The sequence below is a fragment of the Anopheles coustani genome, chromosome 2 (genome assembly GCF_943734705.1).
Source record: "Anopheles coustani chromosome 2, idAnoCousDA_361_x.2, whole genome shotgun sequence".
Taxonomy (NCBI): Eukaryota; Metazoa; Arthropoda; class Insecta; order Diptera; family Culicidae; genus Anopheles; species Anopheles coustani.
Genome location: NC_071289.1, coordinates 12,579,620 through 12,597,946, shown reverse-complemented (window position 1 = coordinate 12,597,946; position 18,327 = coordinate 12,579,620). Strand labels below are relative to the sequence as shown.

The 18,327-nt window shown below is 43.6% G+C and overlaps 1 protein-coding gene across 1 annotated transcript in view; it reads left to right on the top strand.

The window, feature by feature from the left end:
• LOC131266702 (histone acetyltransferase KAT7) overlaps nucleotides 1–14,822 on the top strand; it is a 63,475-nt gene extending 48,653 nt beyond the window's left edge. The window contains exons 6-8 of the mRNA XM_058269314.1: nucleotides 5,845–6,002; nucleotides 7,301–7,396; nucleotides 13,933–14,822. Coding sequence (XP_058125297.1) covers nucleotides 5,845–6,002; nucleotides 7,301–7,396; nucleotides 13,933–14,052 — 374 coding nt within the window. The 3' untranslated portion in view covers nucleotides 14,053–14,822. The remainder of the gene's footprint in view (nucleotides 1–5,844; nucleotides 6,003–7,300; nucleotides 7,397–13,932) is intronic.
• Nucleotides 14,823–18,327: the final 3,505 nt, after the last annotated feature.

Genomic DNA, 18,327 nt, shown 5'->3' with positions numbered 1-18,327 from the left:
CCCTCGGTTTTCTTTCTCGTTCCGTTTTGTATTTCCATCTCCCTTACCCCCGGTAGTGTTTGCCTTTCCTGTGGAGGGATGGTGGTGGGATGGTTTTTCTCCGCCAACGCCAACGCTGACGCCGGGATGACGACAACCTCGCCGGCCTGAAAGTTTGTTTGTGTAGGCGTGTGTAGGAAAAGCCGACCGGTACTACGCTTTTCCTCCGCAGCGGTAGTTGTACGTGGGGTTTGTGTTTATTTTCGAGCGTCCCAGTCTGCGTTGGTGTGGGTAGCCCTCGGGCGGTTCCATGTGGGGTCCCTGGGAGTCAGGCGAGACTCCTGGTAAATTCTGCAATCCGAGGGAGCGTAAGCGCTAACGACCCGCCGTTTCGACAGTATAGTGTGTGGTACTGACTGTCTGTGGGTTATTTCACACACACACACCAACACAGCGGCATACCTGGCTGGCCCTGGTTTCATTCTAGTACGGCGTCATTTCCAGTGTAGTAAATCGTAGGAAAGACTGCGCCTGGAGCTACCCCGAACCCGGGGAAGAATTTTCCAGCCGAATCTCCTTGGCGTGCGGCGGCGTCGTTCATGCTAACCCACACCAGCGGAAGCCATTGACCCTCGCGCTTGTTCTGGGCCAACGTCCGGCGATCCGGTGCATGTTCCCTGGCCGCAGTTTTGGGGGCCAAAGCCGGCGGAAGAAGGGCAGCAGCACGATCAATGGAGCCCGGTTCCGTATGGTCCGCTACCGGGAGAATGCGGAAACGTCCACACTACAACCAACTTCCATGTTCTGTCGTACATACAGGCGCCGTATTATGTTTCCACCAACCCGGGGTTTGAGGTAGGTTCATATGCTTCCTGCTTCTCCCGGTGAAAGGCCAAGGCACAGAGAGTCAACGCCGCCATCGGTCGCAGCAGGAAGTAGTGAACTTTCACCTCCGCCCGGTGCTGCATTTAGGCTGCTCCGATGCAGATGGGAGCTTGTTTTTTGTGTGTTGTGGTCCGTTCGCGATACCGTTCTTTTTTTTTGTCTCTTTTATTAATCCTTCTTGCAATTCGTTTTTCGGGTTTGTCTCTTCGTACTCTCACCCCAACCAAATGGCGGTTTTCCGTCGCTTTTGTGTGGAGTGGAAAATTTGTAAGTTTTCTTCATCCCCTTGCTACCGAACTGTTTCTTTCTCTACCTCTTCGTTCTCTCGCTCTCGATCTATTTTATTATTTCCTTACTATTACGACGCAAAATTGGACAGGTTCAAAAAACTTGTGAATCATCCGGGTTTTGGCACGGGCTTTCGTTCGTTTTTCCCCGTTTTCTGTTCTATGTCCCTCTCGCTCGCGCCATACGGGAGAAGATAAGCGTATTATACATAGCGCCTTGGCGTACGCGCGAATCCCAGGCCAACGGCTCCGGACTGAGCGATGGTGATGATGATAACCCCGTGCGATAATTGTGTGCATCAGTCTCACAACGGCGTTTGTGTTGGTGCGATCGAAAGTATATAAAATAAACGCCTTCCGCGTTAAATGATATAATAAATTTCCCGCCAGTTTCACGTCCCCGAAAGTTTCCGCACCCTGTCTTTGGATACCGACGTGCGTTGGTTTTTGCTGGTGGTGGCGCGGAAGGCGGAAAACTTCCAGCCGTGGAGAGGGGGGGGGGGAAAGGATGAAATCATCTGGCATCTCCTTTGCACGCTGGTTGTGCGGGGGGAAAAGTCTCTTTGGAAAATTGAGAGCAGCAGCTTAGCGCCGCGGTATGTTTGAGTTTTCCATTTTTCAATCGGAGGTCGTCGATGTGGGTGGAGAAAATTGCGTCGTTACAATCGAACGTTGCTGCTGACGCATATGCCCGCTTGGTTCGTTGCATGATGACACCCGGAGGCAGATGTTTCGTTGGACGGGAAGAAAATGCATCGAATGGTTTCTGCGGTCGGTTTACTATTTTGAATGCTATGCAGAAAGCAATTAATCTAACTGTGGATGTAACTATTTGTTTGGCTTCCACCGAATAAATAGAGAACATCAATGAAAGTATTTAGCAAATCAATCAAAACCGGACTCTAAATATAGTCATAATCGAATCTTTTTGTTTGAAGATGAAATACAGTCTTATACATACAATGCAGGATAACCATTTTTCACTAATAGTATTGTATTTAACAAGTTGTTAAACTGTTTTCTTTTATATAATTCAGCTAAGATAGAGATGTTTTTTTTTCAGCTTTACTAAATTTGCATGTATCGTTATATCAATTATAGCTACAAAACATTCAATGTGTAAGGTATGCATATCGTTTCAATGATTGATTTGCAGCAAGTGTGTAACGCTATGACTTCCCACGTGATCCTTTTTCATCCTCCGCCTTGAAACTAAATTCTGCACACGCTGGTGGACGTATTTGTCGCGAGTGCCACATAAATCTCGTTCCATTTTCCATGTAATTCATCGATGGTTATTCCATAAAATTGCTGCCAGCAAGATTCCAAATGGATAGGTTCGCTGCAAATGCCTTAAACCGGGGCAACGCGTGGGTGCTGATAATGACTTCAGACCAGATGCACTTTTTCTTATGCATGCTACCCTCATGCCGGTCTGTTTTTCATCCCATTTTTTTCCATTTGTCTGCAACGGCGGTCACCAAAACGGGCGACTGATGAGTTCAAAAACTGTATCCCCAGGTTGGTAGAGAATGTGCAGCGAGTTCGGGTCTGCAACCCACATCTCGACGCGATCAACCGTCGTCGAGATTGGGTTCTCAAGTTGCTCCGGCTCCGGACCACGGCAATGTTGGGTTTTTTTTCTGCCCGTTTTCTCCCGGCCAGGTTCCGACCGACGGTTCGAATTCGACGGTTGGTCGGCGTAGGCTGGAAGTGGTTCGCTAGCGGGAGTGCCAGATTTATGGCACCCATTCCGGTACCCTCTATCATACGCCGACATCAACGGATCCTGCCTCTTTCCGCGTGAAGCATCATCGATGCGGAAGGATTTTGACCCGCACGAGTTCAACAAACGTGTTCCGGATTATGTCGCGAATGTGGCTGGGATGCAAGAAAATGGGATGAAGAACAAAATGGTGACCCGTGCCCGTTCGCGAATCTTGCTCGACGAAGCATGACTGCTGGCTTTGAGTGTGTTCGCAGTTTTTGAAACATGCAATTTTGAAATGCTCTGAATAATTAAAATTATTTGATACCAGAAAAGATCCGTCTTTCGAATCTCTCGTTTGATTTGGAATCCATATCATAGAGAAAGGACAATAAGTTTTCTAGGCATATAAATTGTTGAAATTTGTTTCTTCGTAATCAAAATTTATCTCTAAAAAATTGTGGGGTAACTGCGTAAAACCGAGGATTGTTTATTTAAACAATTGGCATTTGTTTATCTGAAACATAAACATGCTTCAGCAATTGTACAGTTTTCAACTCGAACTCTTTTCTATCGCTTACTACTTTGGCATGATTAATGCATTTTTACTTATGTTCACCTTATCTATTTCTATTACAAATACTCACATTTTGCATTTTTACATTCAGTCAATGAAAATTAAATTTTAGTTTCTGAGCAGAAGACGAAAAAGAATATTTCGTACAAGCAAATGGTTGTATAGGATAATTGTTTTAAACAACGGTTAAATATATCTATATATATAAAATTCTTGTATCACAGTGATAGTACTTAAACTTCTCCTAAACTGCTGAACCATTTTTGATCGTTTGAACACTATTTAACACTATATATAGTTTGATTAAATTATATGACCCCGTCCATTCATTTTACACAAAAATACATTTTCGGAATGCACTCCCAGAAAATAATTCGATCGTAGAAGGGAATAATGGAACCAACTGCCCATAGCACATAATTAGCGCGATCGTTTTTAACGACCGAAATCTCAAACGGTCTGAAACCATCCCCGATCGGGCGATTGTGATGATCGTTAATTTTTCCTAATGTTTCGTGTAATTCGTGCAAAATTCACCGTTCGCAACGTAGCAGCGCGTCTGCGGCAATTTGCTAGCCGCCGGTCTATAAATCATGCGACTGTTTTAATTACGTCCCGCTGCACGCATCGACGCAGCCCGCTCGATCAACCTTGATCGCCAAAACGCCGGTTGCTGGCGCAAGTGACCATGAGTCTGCTGCTGCTACTGCTGCACGTAATTGTTGGAATAGTTGTCCAAAATCACCACCCCATCGAACCATGGACCCCTCCGTCGTTGCAGCCACTCGTCTTCTAACCCGCTCACGTTCTATCTCTTCTTTTCGCCGGCTTTGCCGGTTCCGTCTTGGGATTGGAAGATGATCTTGTTCTGCCGGTCGTTGATCTCCGTACAGCTGTCAGCCTTGAAAATGGTGAAACCCGGCAGACAACCGGTCAAAGCCGAGCGAAATCCTCTTTCCCAACCCCAGCGGTGGTGTTGGTGGAGGGCCCGAGACTTTGCGCTCGCAATCCTGTCAGTTTGCAATCCAAACATCACCTGCTGCTGCTGGTGTTGCTGTTGTTGCTGTTGCTGTTGGTGGGATCGCTGTCGCCGTTTGATCGCTCGCACACTTCCGAAGTAGCGCGCGCGGTTCGGCTGGCTTGAACACTTGAACCCCGGCCGGTCGTAATGCTGTCAGAACGCGGATCCGCACGGCTCAAGATCCTGATCCCCTTTGAGAGTGGTCCAATTTCCAATCGCCTGTTGCCATTTTCCACCCAGCAGAGCAGGCAGAGAGAAAGAGAGTTAGCGAGTGAGAGATCACGGTGGTGGAGGTCCGTACAGTTTTGTCACGCAATGTTTCCAAACTAAAATGTCGGATTAGTAGATTGTCGGTCGCTGCAGCGTTGCGGTGAGGTAACAAGAAATCAACACGCACGCACAGGAAACTTCTCCCGTGTACAGTGTCCGTTGAAGCATTTGCTTAGCGAAAGGTGGAACATAATTTAAAATTTATAATCTTCTTCCCACAACACCAACGGGTAATCTGACTTGATAGTGAATATCAGGAAGACAACTTTGTTTATTTTAATCAATATTCATTTAAAAGAATTAAGATATCAGTTAGAATGTGTCTTACACGGAAAAGTAAAATTTCTTAAACTGTTTTAAGCCAATTAGAATACAAAAAAGGAAACACAAGCGTCTCTCTGGCAACCTACAGCAACCACACTGTACCGCCGTTCCACGTTCACGGGGTCAGGGCCTACGGGAGGCCGGTTGTCGCGAATTGAAAAACGACATCGACCGGCCCCGGCCCGTTCGGGTCGCGTCGGTATAAATAATTTTAATTTTATTAATGGGTCTATTAAGCGAGCACCCAAGTGGACAGACGCCGGCCGTAGCTTCCTAGCCGTCGACGGTGGCAGCGGCAGCGGCGATAGCGTGCGAGAATGCCGTCGAACCATGTTCCACCTTCGGTTCGTGGTTTTCGATGTCTGGTTTGTCTAATTTCGTTTCCGACTGGCCGTCACCGCCTGCCAAGAAGGCAACCGATGGTGATCGTAGCGATCGTCGCCGTAGATCGCGTTTGCGAACATGACACTTGATGGACTGGACCATTCACTTGTGGCGAAGTGAAATGATTGGGAGTTTTTTTGGAGTACTGTTAAGTCAAATTTTATGCAATGCGTTTATTATTCTACTTGATTTTTGCATCGATGTTGCCAATTTATTTTTAAAAATTAGGATTTTTATGCATTTTACAGTTCAACGAATTTGATTATCAGATTCGTGTTTAGAAGTAAAATGATAAAAGACATCATAGTTTTACAATATGTTTCCATTAGTTTCATAAGGCAGTATACAATAAATCTTGAAGTAAAGTTATAAAAATTTATTCAAACACGTTCAAATTTTTATTTTTCAGGTTACCTGTTAACACGAGTGGAAGGAAAAATTGGATCACCGGAGAAGCCGCTGTCCGATTTGGGCCTGATATCCTACCGATCGTACTGGAAAGATGTGCTGTTGCAATACTTATGCTCACGTCCCGGCACTACACTCAGCATAAAGGATATTTCACAGGTAATTGTTAACAAAATTCTACGGTATGAGAGAATGTAAAACACACGAAAAAAGTCAAGCTGCAATTGTTTATTTATTTATAACAAAATGCAAACATTGCATTAACCAAGCATTAAAGTAAAATTAAATAGAATACTAACAGTGTTTTCAGAATAAGGAAAAACTTCTATTATTCCTTATTGGCTTTAAAGTTAAAAGATGTCCGCTATCGCAACTGAAAAGAGATCTATCGCATTGAACACACCGATCAGCGGCGTGCATAGTTTGCACCGTCATGTTAAGCTTGTAAATTTCGCAATTTAATCGCACACATCTCACCCATGTACTGGTGGCGAACGATAAAATCCGACACATTTAGGTGCAAAAATTATGCTAATAAGATCCGCCGGTAACTACCTTTGCGCAAAGGATCTTCGATCTTTTTCTTAGGGTTTTAAACAGCCACGGACTTTCGGGCCATACCTTATCCTGTAGAGTATTTTTTGTCCGATAATTGATGCACTTGTCGGGCAGCTGGAAAAGGGAACCAGGATGAATGATACAATTTTTTTGGCTGGTTCTCCAGCCCCCTACCGAGATCGATGCTCTTTGCGTATGATGTGTGATAAGCTCAGTTTCACACCTTAAATGTGATTGCCATCACTTTATTAGCCCGATGATTGACAGCTAAAATGGGGCACAGCTTCGCGTGCCCTGCGTGTATTTTGCTTATGTTTGTCTAATGTTTGCCGCCACGGTTGAAAGCTAAACCAGCATGGGGCGGCTTACGAGTTTCTGTAATTGTTATTTAAGCGAATCGTGATGCAGCTGCTCAACGAGGTGCTCCGTTTACAGTTGGCAAAAAGGAAGATAGCTTTTAAATGTTATCATATTTTCTAACTCAAGGAATTATCTTTGAACGCCCTAGGGGTAGTTGTGCGTTGCGTGAGAGCATCACTCTTCCTTAGTTTTTTTTATAATTAGAAGAACACAATCATTGTTTTATTTTCACCCATAGATTTGAAATTCAAACCTTCAGACAGATGTTGAAACTGTTTTTTTGTTTTGTCTGTAAATGATCGTTTTCTGATATTTCAAAATTCATTACTTTTATTGCGTTTGAGTAGGAAAGATCGTTAGGAAGTGCGAACGTGGAACTTAGCAATAAACAATGCCCTTCGGGTATTTTATCCCAACAATCGGAAACCCACGGAAATTGTGTTGAATAAAGATTGAAGTGGTAATATTTAGGCCAGTGCATTTATTGAAAGTAAACGTCGTTTTTTTTTCTAATAATAAGCTATGTTTTATGATTTCAGGAAATGGCCATCAATTCATACGATATCGTCAGCACACTGCAGGCCCTCGGGATGATGAAGTACTGGAAGGGCAAACACATTATCCTCAAGAAGCAGGTGAGTGAATTTTGGTTCGCGTTACTGCCTCTGGTGCATCAGAAAGGATGATGCTAGTATGAAGAGGACGATTCGGTCAGGCGCCATTGCAATTGTTCCATACACTCTGGACACAATCGCTTACGCCGGTGCGCATCCTCGCCAAAGAGTCAATTAACTGCACCCACCTTTCACGATCGAGATAGAGCTTTCGGCAGCCAGAGAACCTTTCGGAAGGATCAGTCAGCTCCGTTTTCCGTGCTGCTCCAATTTTATGAGTTTATTAGTTTAGGTTCACCTTCGAGCAACCCTGCTTCCACCGGACATGGAAATACCCGTTTCCGACGGTAAAACGTTGATTGCTGCGCATCGCACCATTACAGAAGCTCACCCTCTGTGCAGTGTTATGCTTTTTTTTTTTTAATTCTTCGTAATATCATTTCCTGTATTGCATTGAATCGTCGTTTATTTCGGTAATTTTCCTCAACTTCGCAGCCAGGGAACTTCGCGTATGTGTTTTTTAAATGTTTTGAAACCCTTTCGAAAAAGCAGCATCGCTAACACTATGTTTTTCAATTCTAAAAATGGCTCATTAGTGATATTTATGGGGCATTTCAATTTAATTGTGCTACAAAAGGTTAAATTTAAGTCGTATTTGCAGAAAGGAAACAATTGTTTCGTTTTTCAACCGGACGAGGGTGATTTGATCGGTTGTTGCTGGGTTCAAAAATAACTGTTTTCAAACGATGCAACGTTTCAAAACATCTTATTTTATGAACATGTAACGAATATTATGAATAGTTTAATGGAAACAATACCAATGTAGAGCAAACCATATAATTTTCGTATTTAGAAAACACATTTCAACTGTGTGTCTTCGTTTCAACTGATCCTCTTCAGCTCTGGTTGTGCCTAGTGTTGTTTTTGATGCTTCAAAATCAGTAATTAGAAGTTCCACGAAGTTCGGTACAGCGGGACAGTATGCGTGAGGCGGTCAATGATTGCCATCTCTGATCAAATTAGTTTGAATGCAGCTCCCGTGTATCATTAGAGAACGTAAAAATTTATTGTTATTGCATAAAATTACACAAAAGGTGTTTGAGTGTTGTTCCTAAGCTCTCATTAAACTTGTATGAATGAGGTATGCCGACACCAAATAGTATTTTTCCCATTATGATCATGTTGATTTGATTAAATATTCAACTTTTTTTTGTATCATTCTCTAATGAAAAGCCACCGCGTAATAAATGTAAAAGTAAAATGATTCGATTATCTGTCTGATGCATTGCTTTCGAAATTGCACATAAAATTCTCCTGCATAACATCGTGCGTTGATGTCTTTATGAACAGCAGAAATAGCGTCATTAGCGTTGTTGATGAACATCGTGCGTTTTAATAATGTTATCAAGCGCTTGGTGGAGCGTCCAAAGGTTTTTCAGAATGAAGATAGGATCGACTTACCTTAGGCAATTTAGGCAATTCAACGGTCAACAAGAACTTCAACTTGCTCGAAACCAAATGCACATTATTCGTAGGAAATGTGCAAATTTAGTCATTAGAGATATGTTTTTACCAGCAAAACAAATACTCGCATTGGACGCTTGTGGCGAGGGATCGAAGAAATGCAGTCCAACGATATATAACTCTAATTATGTCCGCAAACTACATCTGTCTAAAAAAACAGTTCTTTTAAAGAACAAACACCCATCGTTTGTCCGTTGGTAATTCCTCTAAAAGGACGTTTGAGCATTGGCGCCTCCTGGTGATCGCTATTCTCGTCCTTAATCGTGTGTCTGTTCTTTATCCTCGAGGCCACGCAAAAAGTTCCTGTTGTTGCGCTGCCGTAAATGCCTCTTTCCAGTTACTTTTCTTGGTTTCAAACAGGCACAACTGCCCCGATGCCTTAGGACGCACAATCATGAACGGCACCGGGTTTGGCTGGTTGTCTCGTTATCAAGCCCGATTGCCGAAGAAAACACTGTTTATCCGCTGTGAACGAGTGGTCGATCGCGAATGGGTCCTAATTACTGTTATTGTGTGTTGATCCCTTCGGGTGGGGTCCCTTTGATCGCTCGGCAAGATGGAGAATCGCTTCAACAGGGGTCTCCAGATCAATTTCATACCCACAATTTTCGGATCCAAATTGATTGACCACAGGAGTGGTCGCCTTCGGCAACAATGTTGTATTTACCGCGGTCGGGACGTCCTGACAGGACACTGGTGGCAGTCCTCCGGCTCGCCGTTAATGAAGTAAAATCCATTTAGAATGCTAATGGCGCTAATGGGCAAGTCCGTGGAGGAGCAACACCACCTTGCAAGTGGGCCGCGCCATCGATGGATCGTGGTTTCGAAAGATTGTACGATTGGACGGAAATTGATCCTCGCCGTTTTCAATTATGCCTCACAAAAAAAAAACAACATTAGAGTTCTTCGTGTCCGATTCCATCCCAATGAGCATTTGCTGCTCGGGCAGATTCACTTCAGGATATGCTGAGGATCGTTTGTTCGATCGAAGGATGCGTCACGAAAGCTCGAAACGTCTGCCCTGCGATACCTCGCGCCTATACTGATTGCAAATAAATTGACACTAATGATATTCGCAGCTGGCCTCGCTGGCACGAGACCACGCTCCGATCGGACTGTACACTGCCTAAAGAACGCACCAATCGGGGGATGTCCTTGCTGGGCGTTTCTACTCTTTCTACTCTACACGCGGCCAACCTTGGCTGCTCATGCTGCTCATCACAACTAATAAGCATTTTGTATTGAAGGCGGAATCGGTGATACTTATCAGGGTGCAAAAATAAACAACACCTTGCCTCCAAAACCGGACCCTGGTGCTAAGGTGCTGCTAAAGCTTACCGCAAGTCGCAAGTTTAACACCTTCCCGGGAGTGGTTTTCCCTCGGCGAGAAGGCAGCACCAAAACGGTATCGCCTTGATCTGTATTTGTTTCTCCGGGATGGTCATGTTCATTTGGTTTGTAAAGTGCCTATAAAGGGCGCGAAATAAGAAATAAAAATAAAAGAAATGTAATTATTTTGGAGTGTGTTTCTCATTGTTCAGAGCTCGTGGTGAGTTTAACGTTGCTGGACGATCGTTGATTGTTAGGAACGCCCTTTGTTGTCCCGAGTAAAGACTGATTAGTTTGTGGATACACGGAAACGTTTTCGTTTGATTTCCTGTTCATGAACAGCAATTTCGATTTCAAACGCACGTATTGTAATCTTGTTTGTTATAAAATTGAAAATAAGTGCAGGCTATCATGCAGCTGCGTTCCCCTTGTTTATGAGGTGCGCTAATATTCAAGTTTGTATGCCTGAAAATGTAACAATTTGATATTCGCGATCTCGAGACAATCTGCAATGGGAGCAAACACCATCACGCCACTGTTCAAACGTTATCCCATGAATAAACTTCTTTCCGATGTTGCAATGGCAAACGTCTAATCGTCTTTAAACCTCGTCGTGTCGTTCTGACCGCAAGACATCACGACCAGCTGCTTCTGCTACTGTGGTGCATCGCTCCAGCAGTGGCGTGGTAATCCTCCCCAAAAAAATTGCTTATCTTTGATCCTCCTTTTCATGGGCCGGATTTCCCGATCGTCAAACGAAGCAGGAGCAAGGCAACACACCACCAGGGCAGCACCAATCGGGGCCTGGAAGTCGTAAAGAGTGTTCGTTTTTCGGTTGATAAAAAGAACAGGGCAACCGTTCAAAATGTAAATGAGTAATAACTTAATTATGCTTTATGCCCGTGCGCTTATCGCACCGGCCGCCGGCGGTCGGTCGTTTGTAGTTTTGGACCGAAATTAATTTATTTCCCCGCCGGAAGGATTTGGTTTGACTTGCGCGCAATAAAACGGTGGCATTTTGTTGGTCGCTCGGTTTAGTGTCAATTTAGATTAAAAAAAAGGGGTTACCGGATTCCGAGACGTCCGTTCCCTATCCAAGGTTGCATGCCCAAGTTACTCAACCGTTCGTTGTGCAAATTCTCATCAGTTCAGCCTTCAGCTCCCGGTTGTGGTTCCGCTTCCACAGTGCGTTCGATCGCATCGCTTTAGTTCACAAAATTGTACTAACAATCATCGTCGATCGCCACTGGCCGGGGCGATCTGTCTTAGATATCGTCGGCTACTTTACGCCGGAACAACTCACTACCCTAACGGTACCTGATTGGTACGCTTCAACAAATTTGACAGTTTGATGAAACGACGATCGCCGGAACAATCAGCTGGCCGGTTGCTACTGTCACGCACGGGAGAGAAGTAAAAAAAAAACAGGCCACCGTTTTACGGCGATGCGTTTTGCGTTAGTGCCGGTTTCGGTGGCATTGTGTTCCGTGTTCTGGCCTACCTTGCTCGCTACGCCGGCCGTTTGCTGCTGCTTGCTGCTGTCAATAAGCAAATAGTTTCGATCACGATCACCAGCGCAGCGATCCGGTTGGGGATGCGCTGCAATCTTCCCCTGGGCCGGGGGGGAAGGGGGAACAAACCGGTGGGCCAACGTTTGACGTTCAAAGAAAATGAAAAGGCGAACGCGCACCGAATCGCCCCTCCCACCACTCCAGGGAGATACTATTCTGCCTGTGGCAGACTTTGTGCCACTGTCTTCACGGGGCCGGCTCTCGAACATTTTTCGGTTTCGCAATGCTCCGGGGCCCTGCGGGCAGATGACCTCGTACGCGGCTCGGAGCCTCGCAAAGTGGTGGTAGTCCGTGCGCCGGGTCCGGAACTTTTGGAGCCGTATCTCGCTAATTAGCGTGTAATTGCTCTTTTGACGGACGTTTCCTGGATTTTGCCAGTTGCGAAAAATATGACTCCGGCTGGTCGCTGGCCCTGGGCTGCGATGCAGAGCCAGCTCAACCTAAGAGTGACTAACTAACGACACCCCGACGTCGCTGGTTGCCGTCTCGGGGCCGTTAACGAGTGCCGTGGCCCGTCGACGTCAGCGAATGCGGTGCACCGTCGCGGAGGGAAGTTCCAGTGATCAGTGAGTCATTGACGCGTTGCGGAGCGCACGTACGCCGGACCAGTAGCGGTAGCTCTGAGTAGAGAACAATCCGTTCCGGTTTTTGTTACGGGCATCGATTTCTTGCGGCTTCCTAGCCTAGGTCGGGATGTGGCAGTTCAGAACGCAGCTTAAGGAGTTAATGTTACACTACACTATTGGAGGGTAGAATACCTTATGTAGGTTATCTAATACCAACCTCCGGGTTAAGCAAAATTGAACTTTTTTCAGAGAACGATATTTACAACATTAGAATTTTAAAACAGAAATAATCAACATTTTATAAATATTTAGACTCTTTATTAATGAGTTCTTATCTAAAGCAGTGTTTATCGCTTTTTTTTTAGGGATAAACCATTTCAATATAAAGACAACCGGTTGAAAAGCAACTTAAAACTCTCATCACGATCGCTGCTGGTTTCTAAATTGATTCAATGTGCTGTTTATATTTCGCAAGATCATTTTCCCGAACCAAACCAACTGTAAATAAGCCATGGCCAATAATTTGAGTAATTCGAGCTGATATTTCCATTCGAGTTTCGGTTTCTTTTTAAAAGCAAATATGAGTTAGCTTATGTAACCCATTCTCCATTCGCCGAATGGAGAAGAAAAACGTAAAGTATTCCGGTTGTTCATTTAACATTTTCTTTTGTCAGTATTTACCAATGACATGCTACCGTTTCCCGCAAATTCTCATCAAAAGTGCAATTGCTCCTGAACCGAGTTTAACCGAAAACGGTTACCTCCATTACAATTCAGATCGGTTTCGATCGTTTCTTTCTCCTTTATCGACAACCTCAATTAACCCCTGCACGCACCTGTTACTACAGTATCGGGCGGGCAATGCTGTGTGTATGCTCATTACAGTACAGCCTCGAAAAAGACGGCTGACCAGCCGACAAGACTCCGGTCTCTTTACCGCATGCTTGCATTAGGATGCTTCTTAAATTGAGCCATTTGCCGTTTTAAGGTTTCGGGGTTTTCTTCTCGCGATAAAAAAATAACATCCGATCACAGGTTTGTGTATCAACCATTGGCTGAGAGATTAATTTTAACGTTACGTACTGGTTAACAAAGCTACATTGTGCAGCTGCGCAAAGGAAGTGCAGTTAATGAAAAATAAAAATTTAATCTTCATTCTTATCGTTCGCTGCTCGGAACAAACCATAATGATACGTTGAAGCTTTCCGCGCGCGCCTTGCTTAGGCTTTCTGATTCGTTTCGTGCAGATTACATTCCCTTTAATTAGTTTAAGTTGTTTTTTCTTAGTTTGTTGCCAGCCAACGCAATTTCGCAATTTTGTACACTCACGAAAGTGTCTGTTAATGGCATATAAAACATTCGATAACCGCATTACGTGCGCATGCGCGTAAATTGGCTTAAGAAGTCAATTGCTTTGGCGTGCGTCGGTGCCACCACTCGGTTTTGAAATATCTCCCAAATGATCACGTCCGCAGATACCGAAACCTATACCGTCCCCGTTTATTGGTTCATTGTCTTGTTTGCTCCCAAAAGTGAGTATAATGTGTGGTTCAAATTTGTTTTACAGGATTTCCTGGAGGAGTACGAGGAACGGATTAAGCGCCGCAGTAACATGCCGAAGATTGATCAGTCCTGCCTGAAGTGGACCCCGTTTGTCGCTCCCGCCCCCTCCACGCCATCCTCCTAGCGCCAGCCACACATGAATAACGTCCACAACCATTACCACAACAACATCGGTCAGCCAGCGCACGCGACAAACAACCACTGCTTGACGAAGAACAGTTTTCGGAGCGTTTTGTAAGAAGCAATAGTGGCAGGAGGCGGAAATCTCTTTCCCTTAAGCATATGAGACGCATTTTGGACGTCGTACAAAAGTGAAAGACAAATGGTGTGCGTGTTGATGTGTAACATGTATTTTAAAACCCTTCTCTAAACTAGCATTAGCCAAGTTAACTTTCTTTACGTCACGTGCATTTCCTTGGTCAACCGCTAAACAACAGTCGGAATCAGCTCGTCGTCCTAGTGTACAGTGCTGTTTTATAGTTCTCTCCCCCCCTCTCTCTCTTCATCTACCCGCAAGTATTCGACTGAAGACTTTATTAGGAAGTAGTTCCCGAATCGTATAAGTGTGTGTCTACGTAATAACTGTGTGCAGCGTACATTCGTGTGTTACTGTGAGCAGAAAGAAAAAAGTGATGCAATTTAGGGTTTTAGTGCCACTCACTAGGTAGAAATTGTCGTTTGTAGGTATTCGGTGGCCGAGTTATTTATCTTTCACGCCATTCATCGCTCTTCCGAAACCGTGAAATAGGAAAAAAATATATTGTAACGTCTTGTAGAAAGGATTCATGTTTGTATGTACTCAACGATTATACTTTCAGGAAGATATCACACGGGTTGTTTTCTTTACATCATTGCTAAATAGCTAAATGCTAACTAAATCAACATTACATACAGTGTTTTATAGCTTGTAACTCTATGTTAAAACTTTAGAATCGTTCGTAAATAAATTAATTTATAAATTACGTCAGCGAAGCTCTTTTAAATAATTTTCTATTTTGCCAATTTCAATACCATGTCGGAGAGGTCTCAGAAATGTTATAATATTTTAGTTTTTCTCACTGTTATGTTACACAAACATTTAATTTCACACTAAAATATAATGATCAACCATTTTATTTCAAAAGTGCAGTGTTTGCTTGTAGTACGATCGTATTTCCGTCATAAATCAAATTTATATTTCTTGTGTCATGTCAAAAATCCGTACTCATTTACCACCTCCCTTGGAGGCACCTGAAATTGTTATTCAGGATGTTTTCCTAGTTTTCTTATGTGCAAAAAGCAGCCTGCGTCATTTGTATCAAACGAATGCACTGGCCTCGGCAAAATTGCTCGGACAATAAAGAGTAGCAGGTCAACGATGGATCAGCAATATCGAAAAAGTGTATCCAACGGATCACGAACGTGTCATAAATGCATCAGGAACATGGTGTTCACCAGTGTGAAAGCGTGTTCCACCATAAGGAACGTCCGCAGTAGATGCATTAAATTCGAAAGATTATTTGCTTCACGTGATCGCACACTTGCCCGTTTACGAGCAATCCGTAACCGTTTACGATGCGACGTACACACAATGATTTTATTTCTTCGCGCATGTCGCAGGTCAACGGAATCGTAAATCGATGCGATCGGTTGCGGACTTTGGTTTTTGGTTGGGAAACATTTGTGTTTGTGGTGTTTCGTTTCCATGGTTCGTAAAAGTCATTACAAAATGTGTATAAATCGTTGTAATTACTCGTTGAACCGAATGTTATGGTTCTTTTTGTTTGAAAGTTCTAAATTACATCTTAGGTTAACAGAATGTTTTAGACACAATTTCACTTCCAAAGCATTCGTCGTTGCTCGGAAAAACAACACCTTTTTGCGGCAACCATGCATGTCGCTCGTGTAAATGAAAAATACGCTCGAATTCAGCTATAAAACAACATGAATCACCACCAACGGTGAAAAGTATTTCACCCATTTCCGGATGCGTCATTATGCTGGGAATTTCCGATGCAAGCTCCCGGACAGGTTCCACAGTGAATGAGCAGAATTCCCGCAAACAGAGAGACCTAAAACTCCTGTCATGGACTTCATAAATCAGAAGAAGCAGACGCGATCCCGTCGGCGATCTTTCCCTTGTGTCGAGTATGTGTCGGAATGTGTGTTTTGTTTTTCTGCTCTCCTTCGATCCTGCTATGAATTCTTTGTCCCATGCAGTGTTTCACTAAATTATCGACGCACGGGAAGCGCTCGTCAGTCAAAAATATTTCGTTAGCTTTTTGTCCAAATGCTTGAGTCACGTTTGGGTAGCCGAAAAAGGGTAACGAGCGTGGAAAAAAGGCCGCATCGAGAAAAAATTGTTCGCCTTGAGGTGTTTTTTAAAGGTGTATTTTTGCAAGAAAACGCAATGGCACCCAACGACTCGAGCTATATCCCCGTTTTTCGTCAATAATCATGCGATCTTACGGGTCGTCGTAACACATGTTCGGGGGTTGTTTAATAATTAATTAGGCCCCACTCCAGCGACGTCCTTTCGAGGATTGGCGACTTCGGGCGACCGGGTTGAACGCCTAATGGGAGCGCATTGCCCCGGGGATGCGCACCTTTTGTGGTGCGGACTGACTAACACACAGGCGTGTTGTGTTAATTTAAACGGAAATGCCACCGGCAACAGCTCGCTGTGGAGTCAAAACAGCGAAACGTTCGCCCCGGTGTGTGGTGGCTTTTGTTAAGGACCAGTCATCGACCACCAATCTCAGACAAACTTCAACTCTTGTCCCTTCTTTAAACCGAAGAACGATGGAAGGATATGCGACTGTACCACGAAGGACTTAGCCGTATTATTCATACCGTAAAGCAATTAATTTGCAATGAGCGTACGTCGGATCGCGCGTTAGGATTTGGTACTTCTTATGCTTGCTCCTGTGGGGTTCTTTTGTAGCGCACAAAGAAAAGAAACAGTGACAATCACCGGAGAAATGGATAGCCGGAATCTTAACAATACCCTGCCCTCAGCGTACTTTTACTTACAAGCTAGCATCAAAATTAAACGATACGTTTGAAAGGCTTTGTCCTTGTTCAAACATGTAAGGTAAGGTGGGGCAGGACGCGCCCCTTAAGCGAAAAACATTATTTTCTTCCATTCCTTTTATTAAAAAGTCTCTAATTTTCATAGTTATATAAATAAACATCTTGTTTATGTATGAAAAATATCAAACACTATATCAAACTAATCAATTTCATATTAAATAAGATTTTCGAAGGGCCTTTCAATTTTTAACTCCGTTGACAATAGTGGGGCAAGATGGCCCAGCCGGTGGGGCAGGACGCGCCACTACGTAAACATGGGGCAAGATGGCCTAAAACAGACAGCAGATGGACCAAGGTTGCTTGTTGAAAGGTTAGTCTATGCAGAGGCACTAGTAAACAGTCCGATACTGAGCCCATGTAACCCACATTGGATTGAATTTTGTGGTGTACCATTCAAAAAACAGTTTGGGTATAAATTCGTTGCTGAATTCCGAACAATTATTGAATATTTTCACGGATCTGTTTTTGACCTTTTATACAAACCGCCTTAGTACAACCTTTACAATTATACCAAAATTTCTGACAGAGTTAAAATTTGACGTTTTGTAATCCAGATGATCTGTGGTTTGAAAACACAGTTGGACATCATAAAAAACACAAATTTCATATGAAGAACTAAAAACTATTCGTTTCTTATGAAACTCACATGGCATGTTTAATATTAGACTTATTTAAATCAACAATGCGTTGATAATGGAGGCACCGTGCGACTTGCTCTTGTTTTAATGGTGCGCCCTGCCCCATTGTTTACATTTGGAATGCTAGGGCGTCTTGCCCCACCTAGGCCGGCGCATCTTGCCCCACTCTGAGGATCGTCCGTTTTATGTAATTTATTCAAAATTTTGAGAATTTTAAAACAGTTTCTCTTCGGTATTCGTTAAATACCATTATCAGGTAGTAAAAGAAGGCCTCGGTGTTTAAAAAATATAATATCAAAGCATGCCATACCTTACATAAAAGTGACAAAATATTAGATCATTTAGAGTCAATTTGGTTTTTTCTCGTTTTCTTTTTGAAATGGTTATTTCGTGCCGTGAAATTTACATAGGCTGTAGTAGATACGTTGATGAACATATTCTATTACTTAAATTATTTTTAAATGGCTTAATTCAGCGTAAAACAGGCCGGGGCATCTTGCCCCACCGGCGCGTCTTGCCCCACCTTCCCCTATTTGCTTTAGTGTACTTTACTCAAATGTCTAGACGAGAATATACCTCCACAATCCAGAAATATCGGAAAGCCTCATGCTTATGTTCATTTGAATATCAACTTTACATCAACTCTAGTTTATAATTAAATGAATTTTTGGTGTTTCATAATGCGTGTA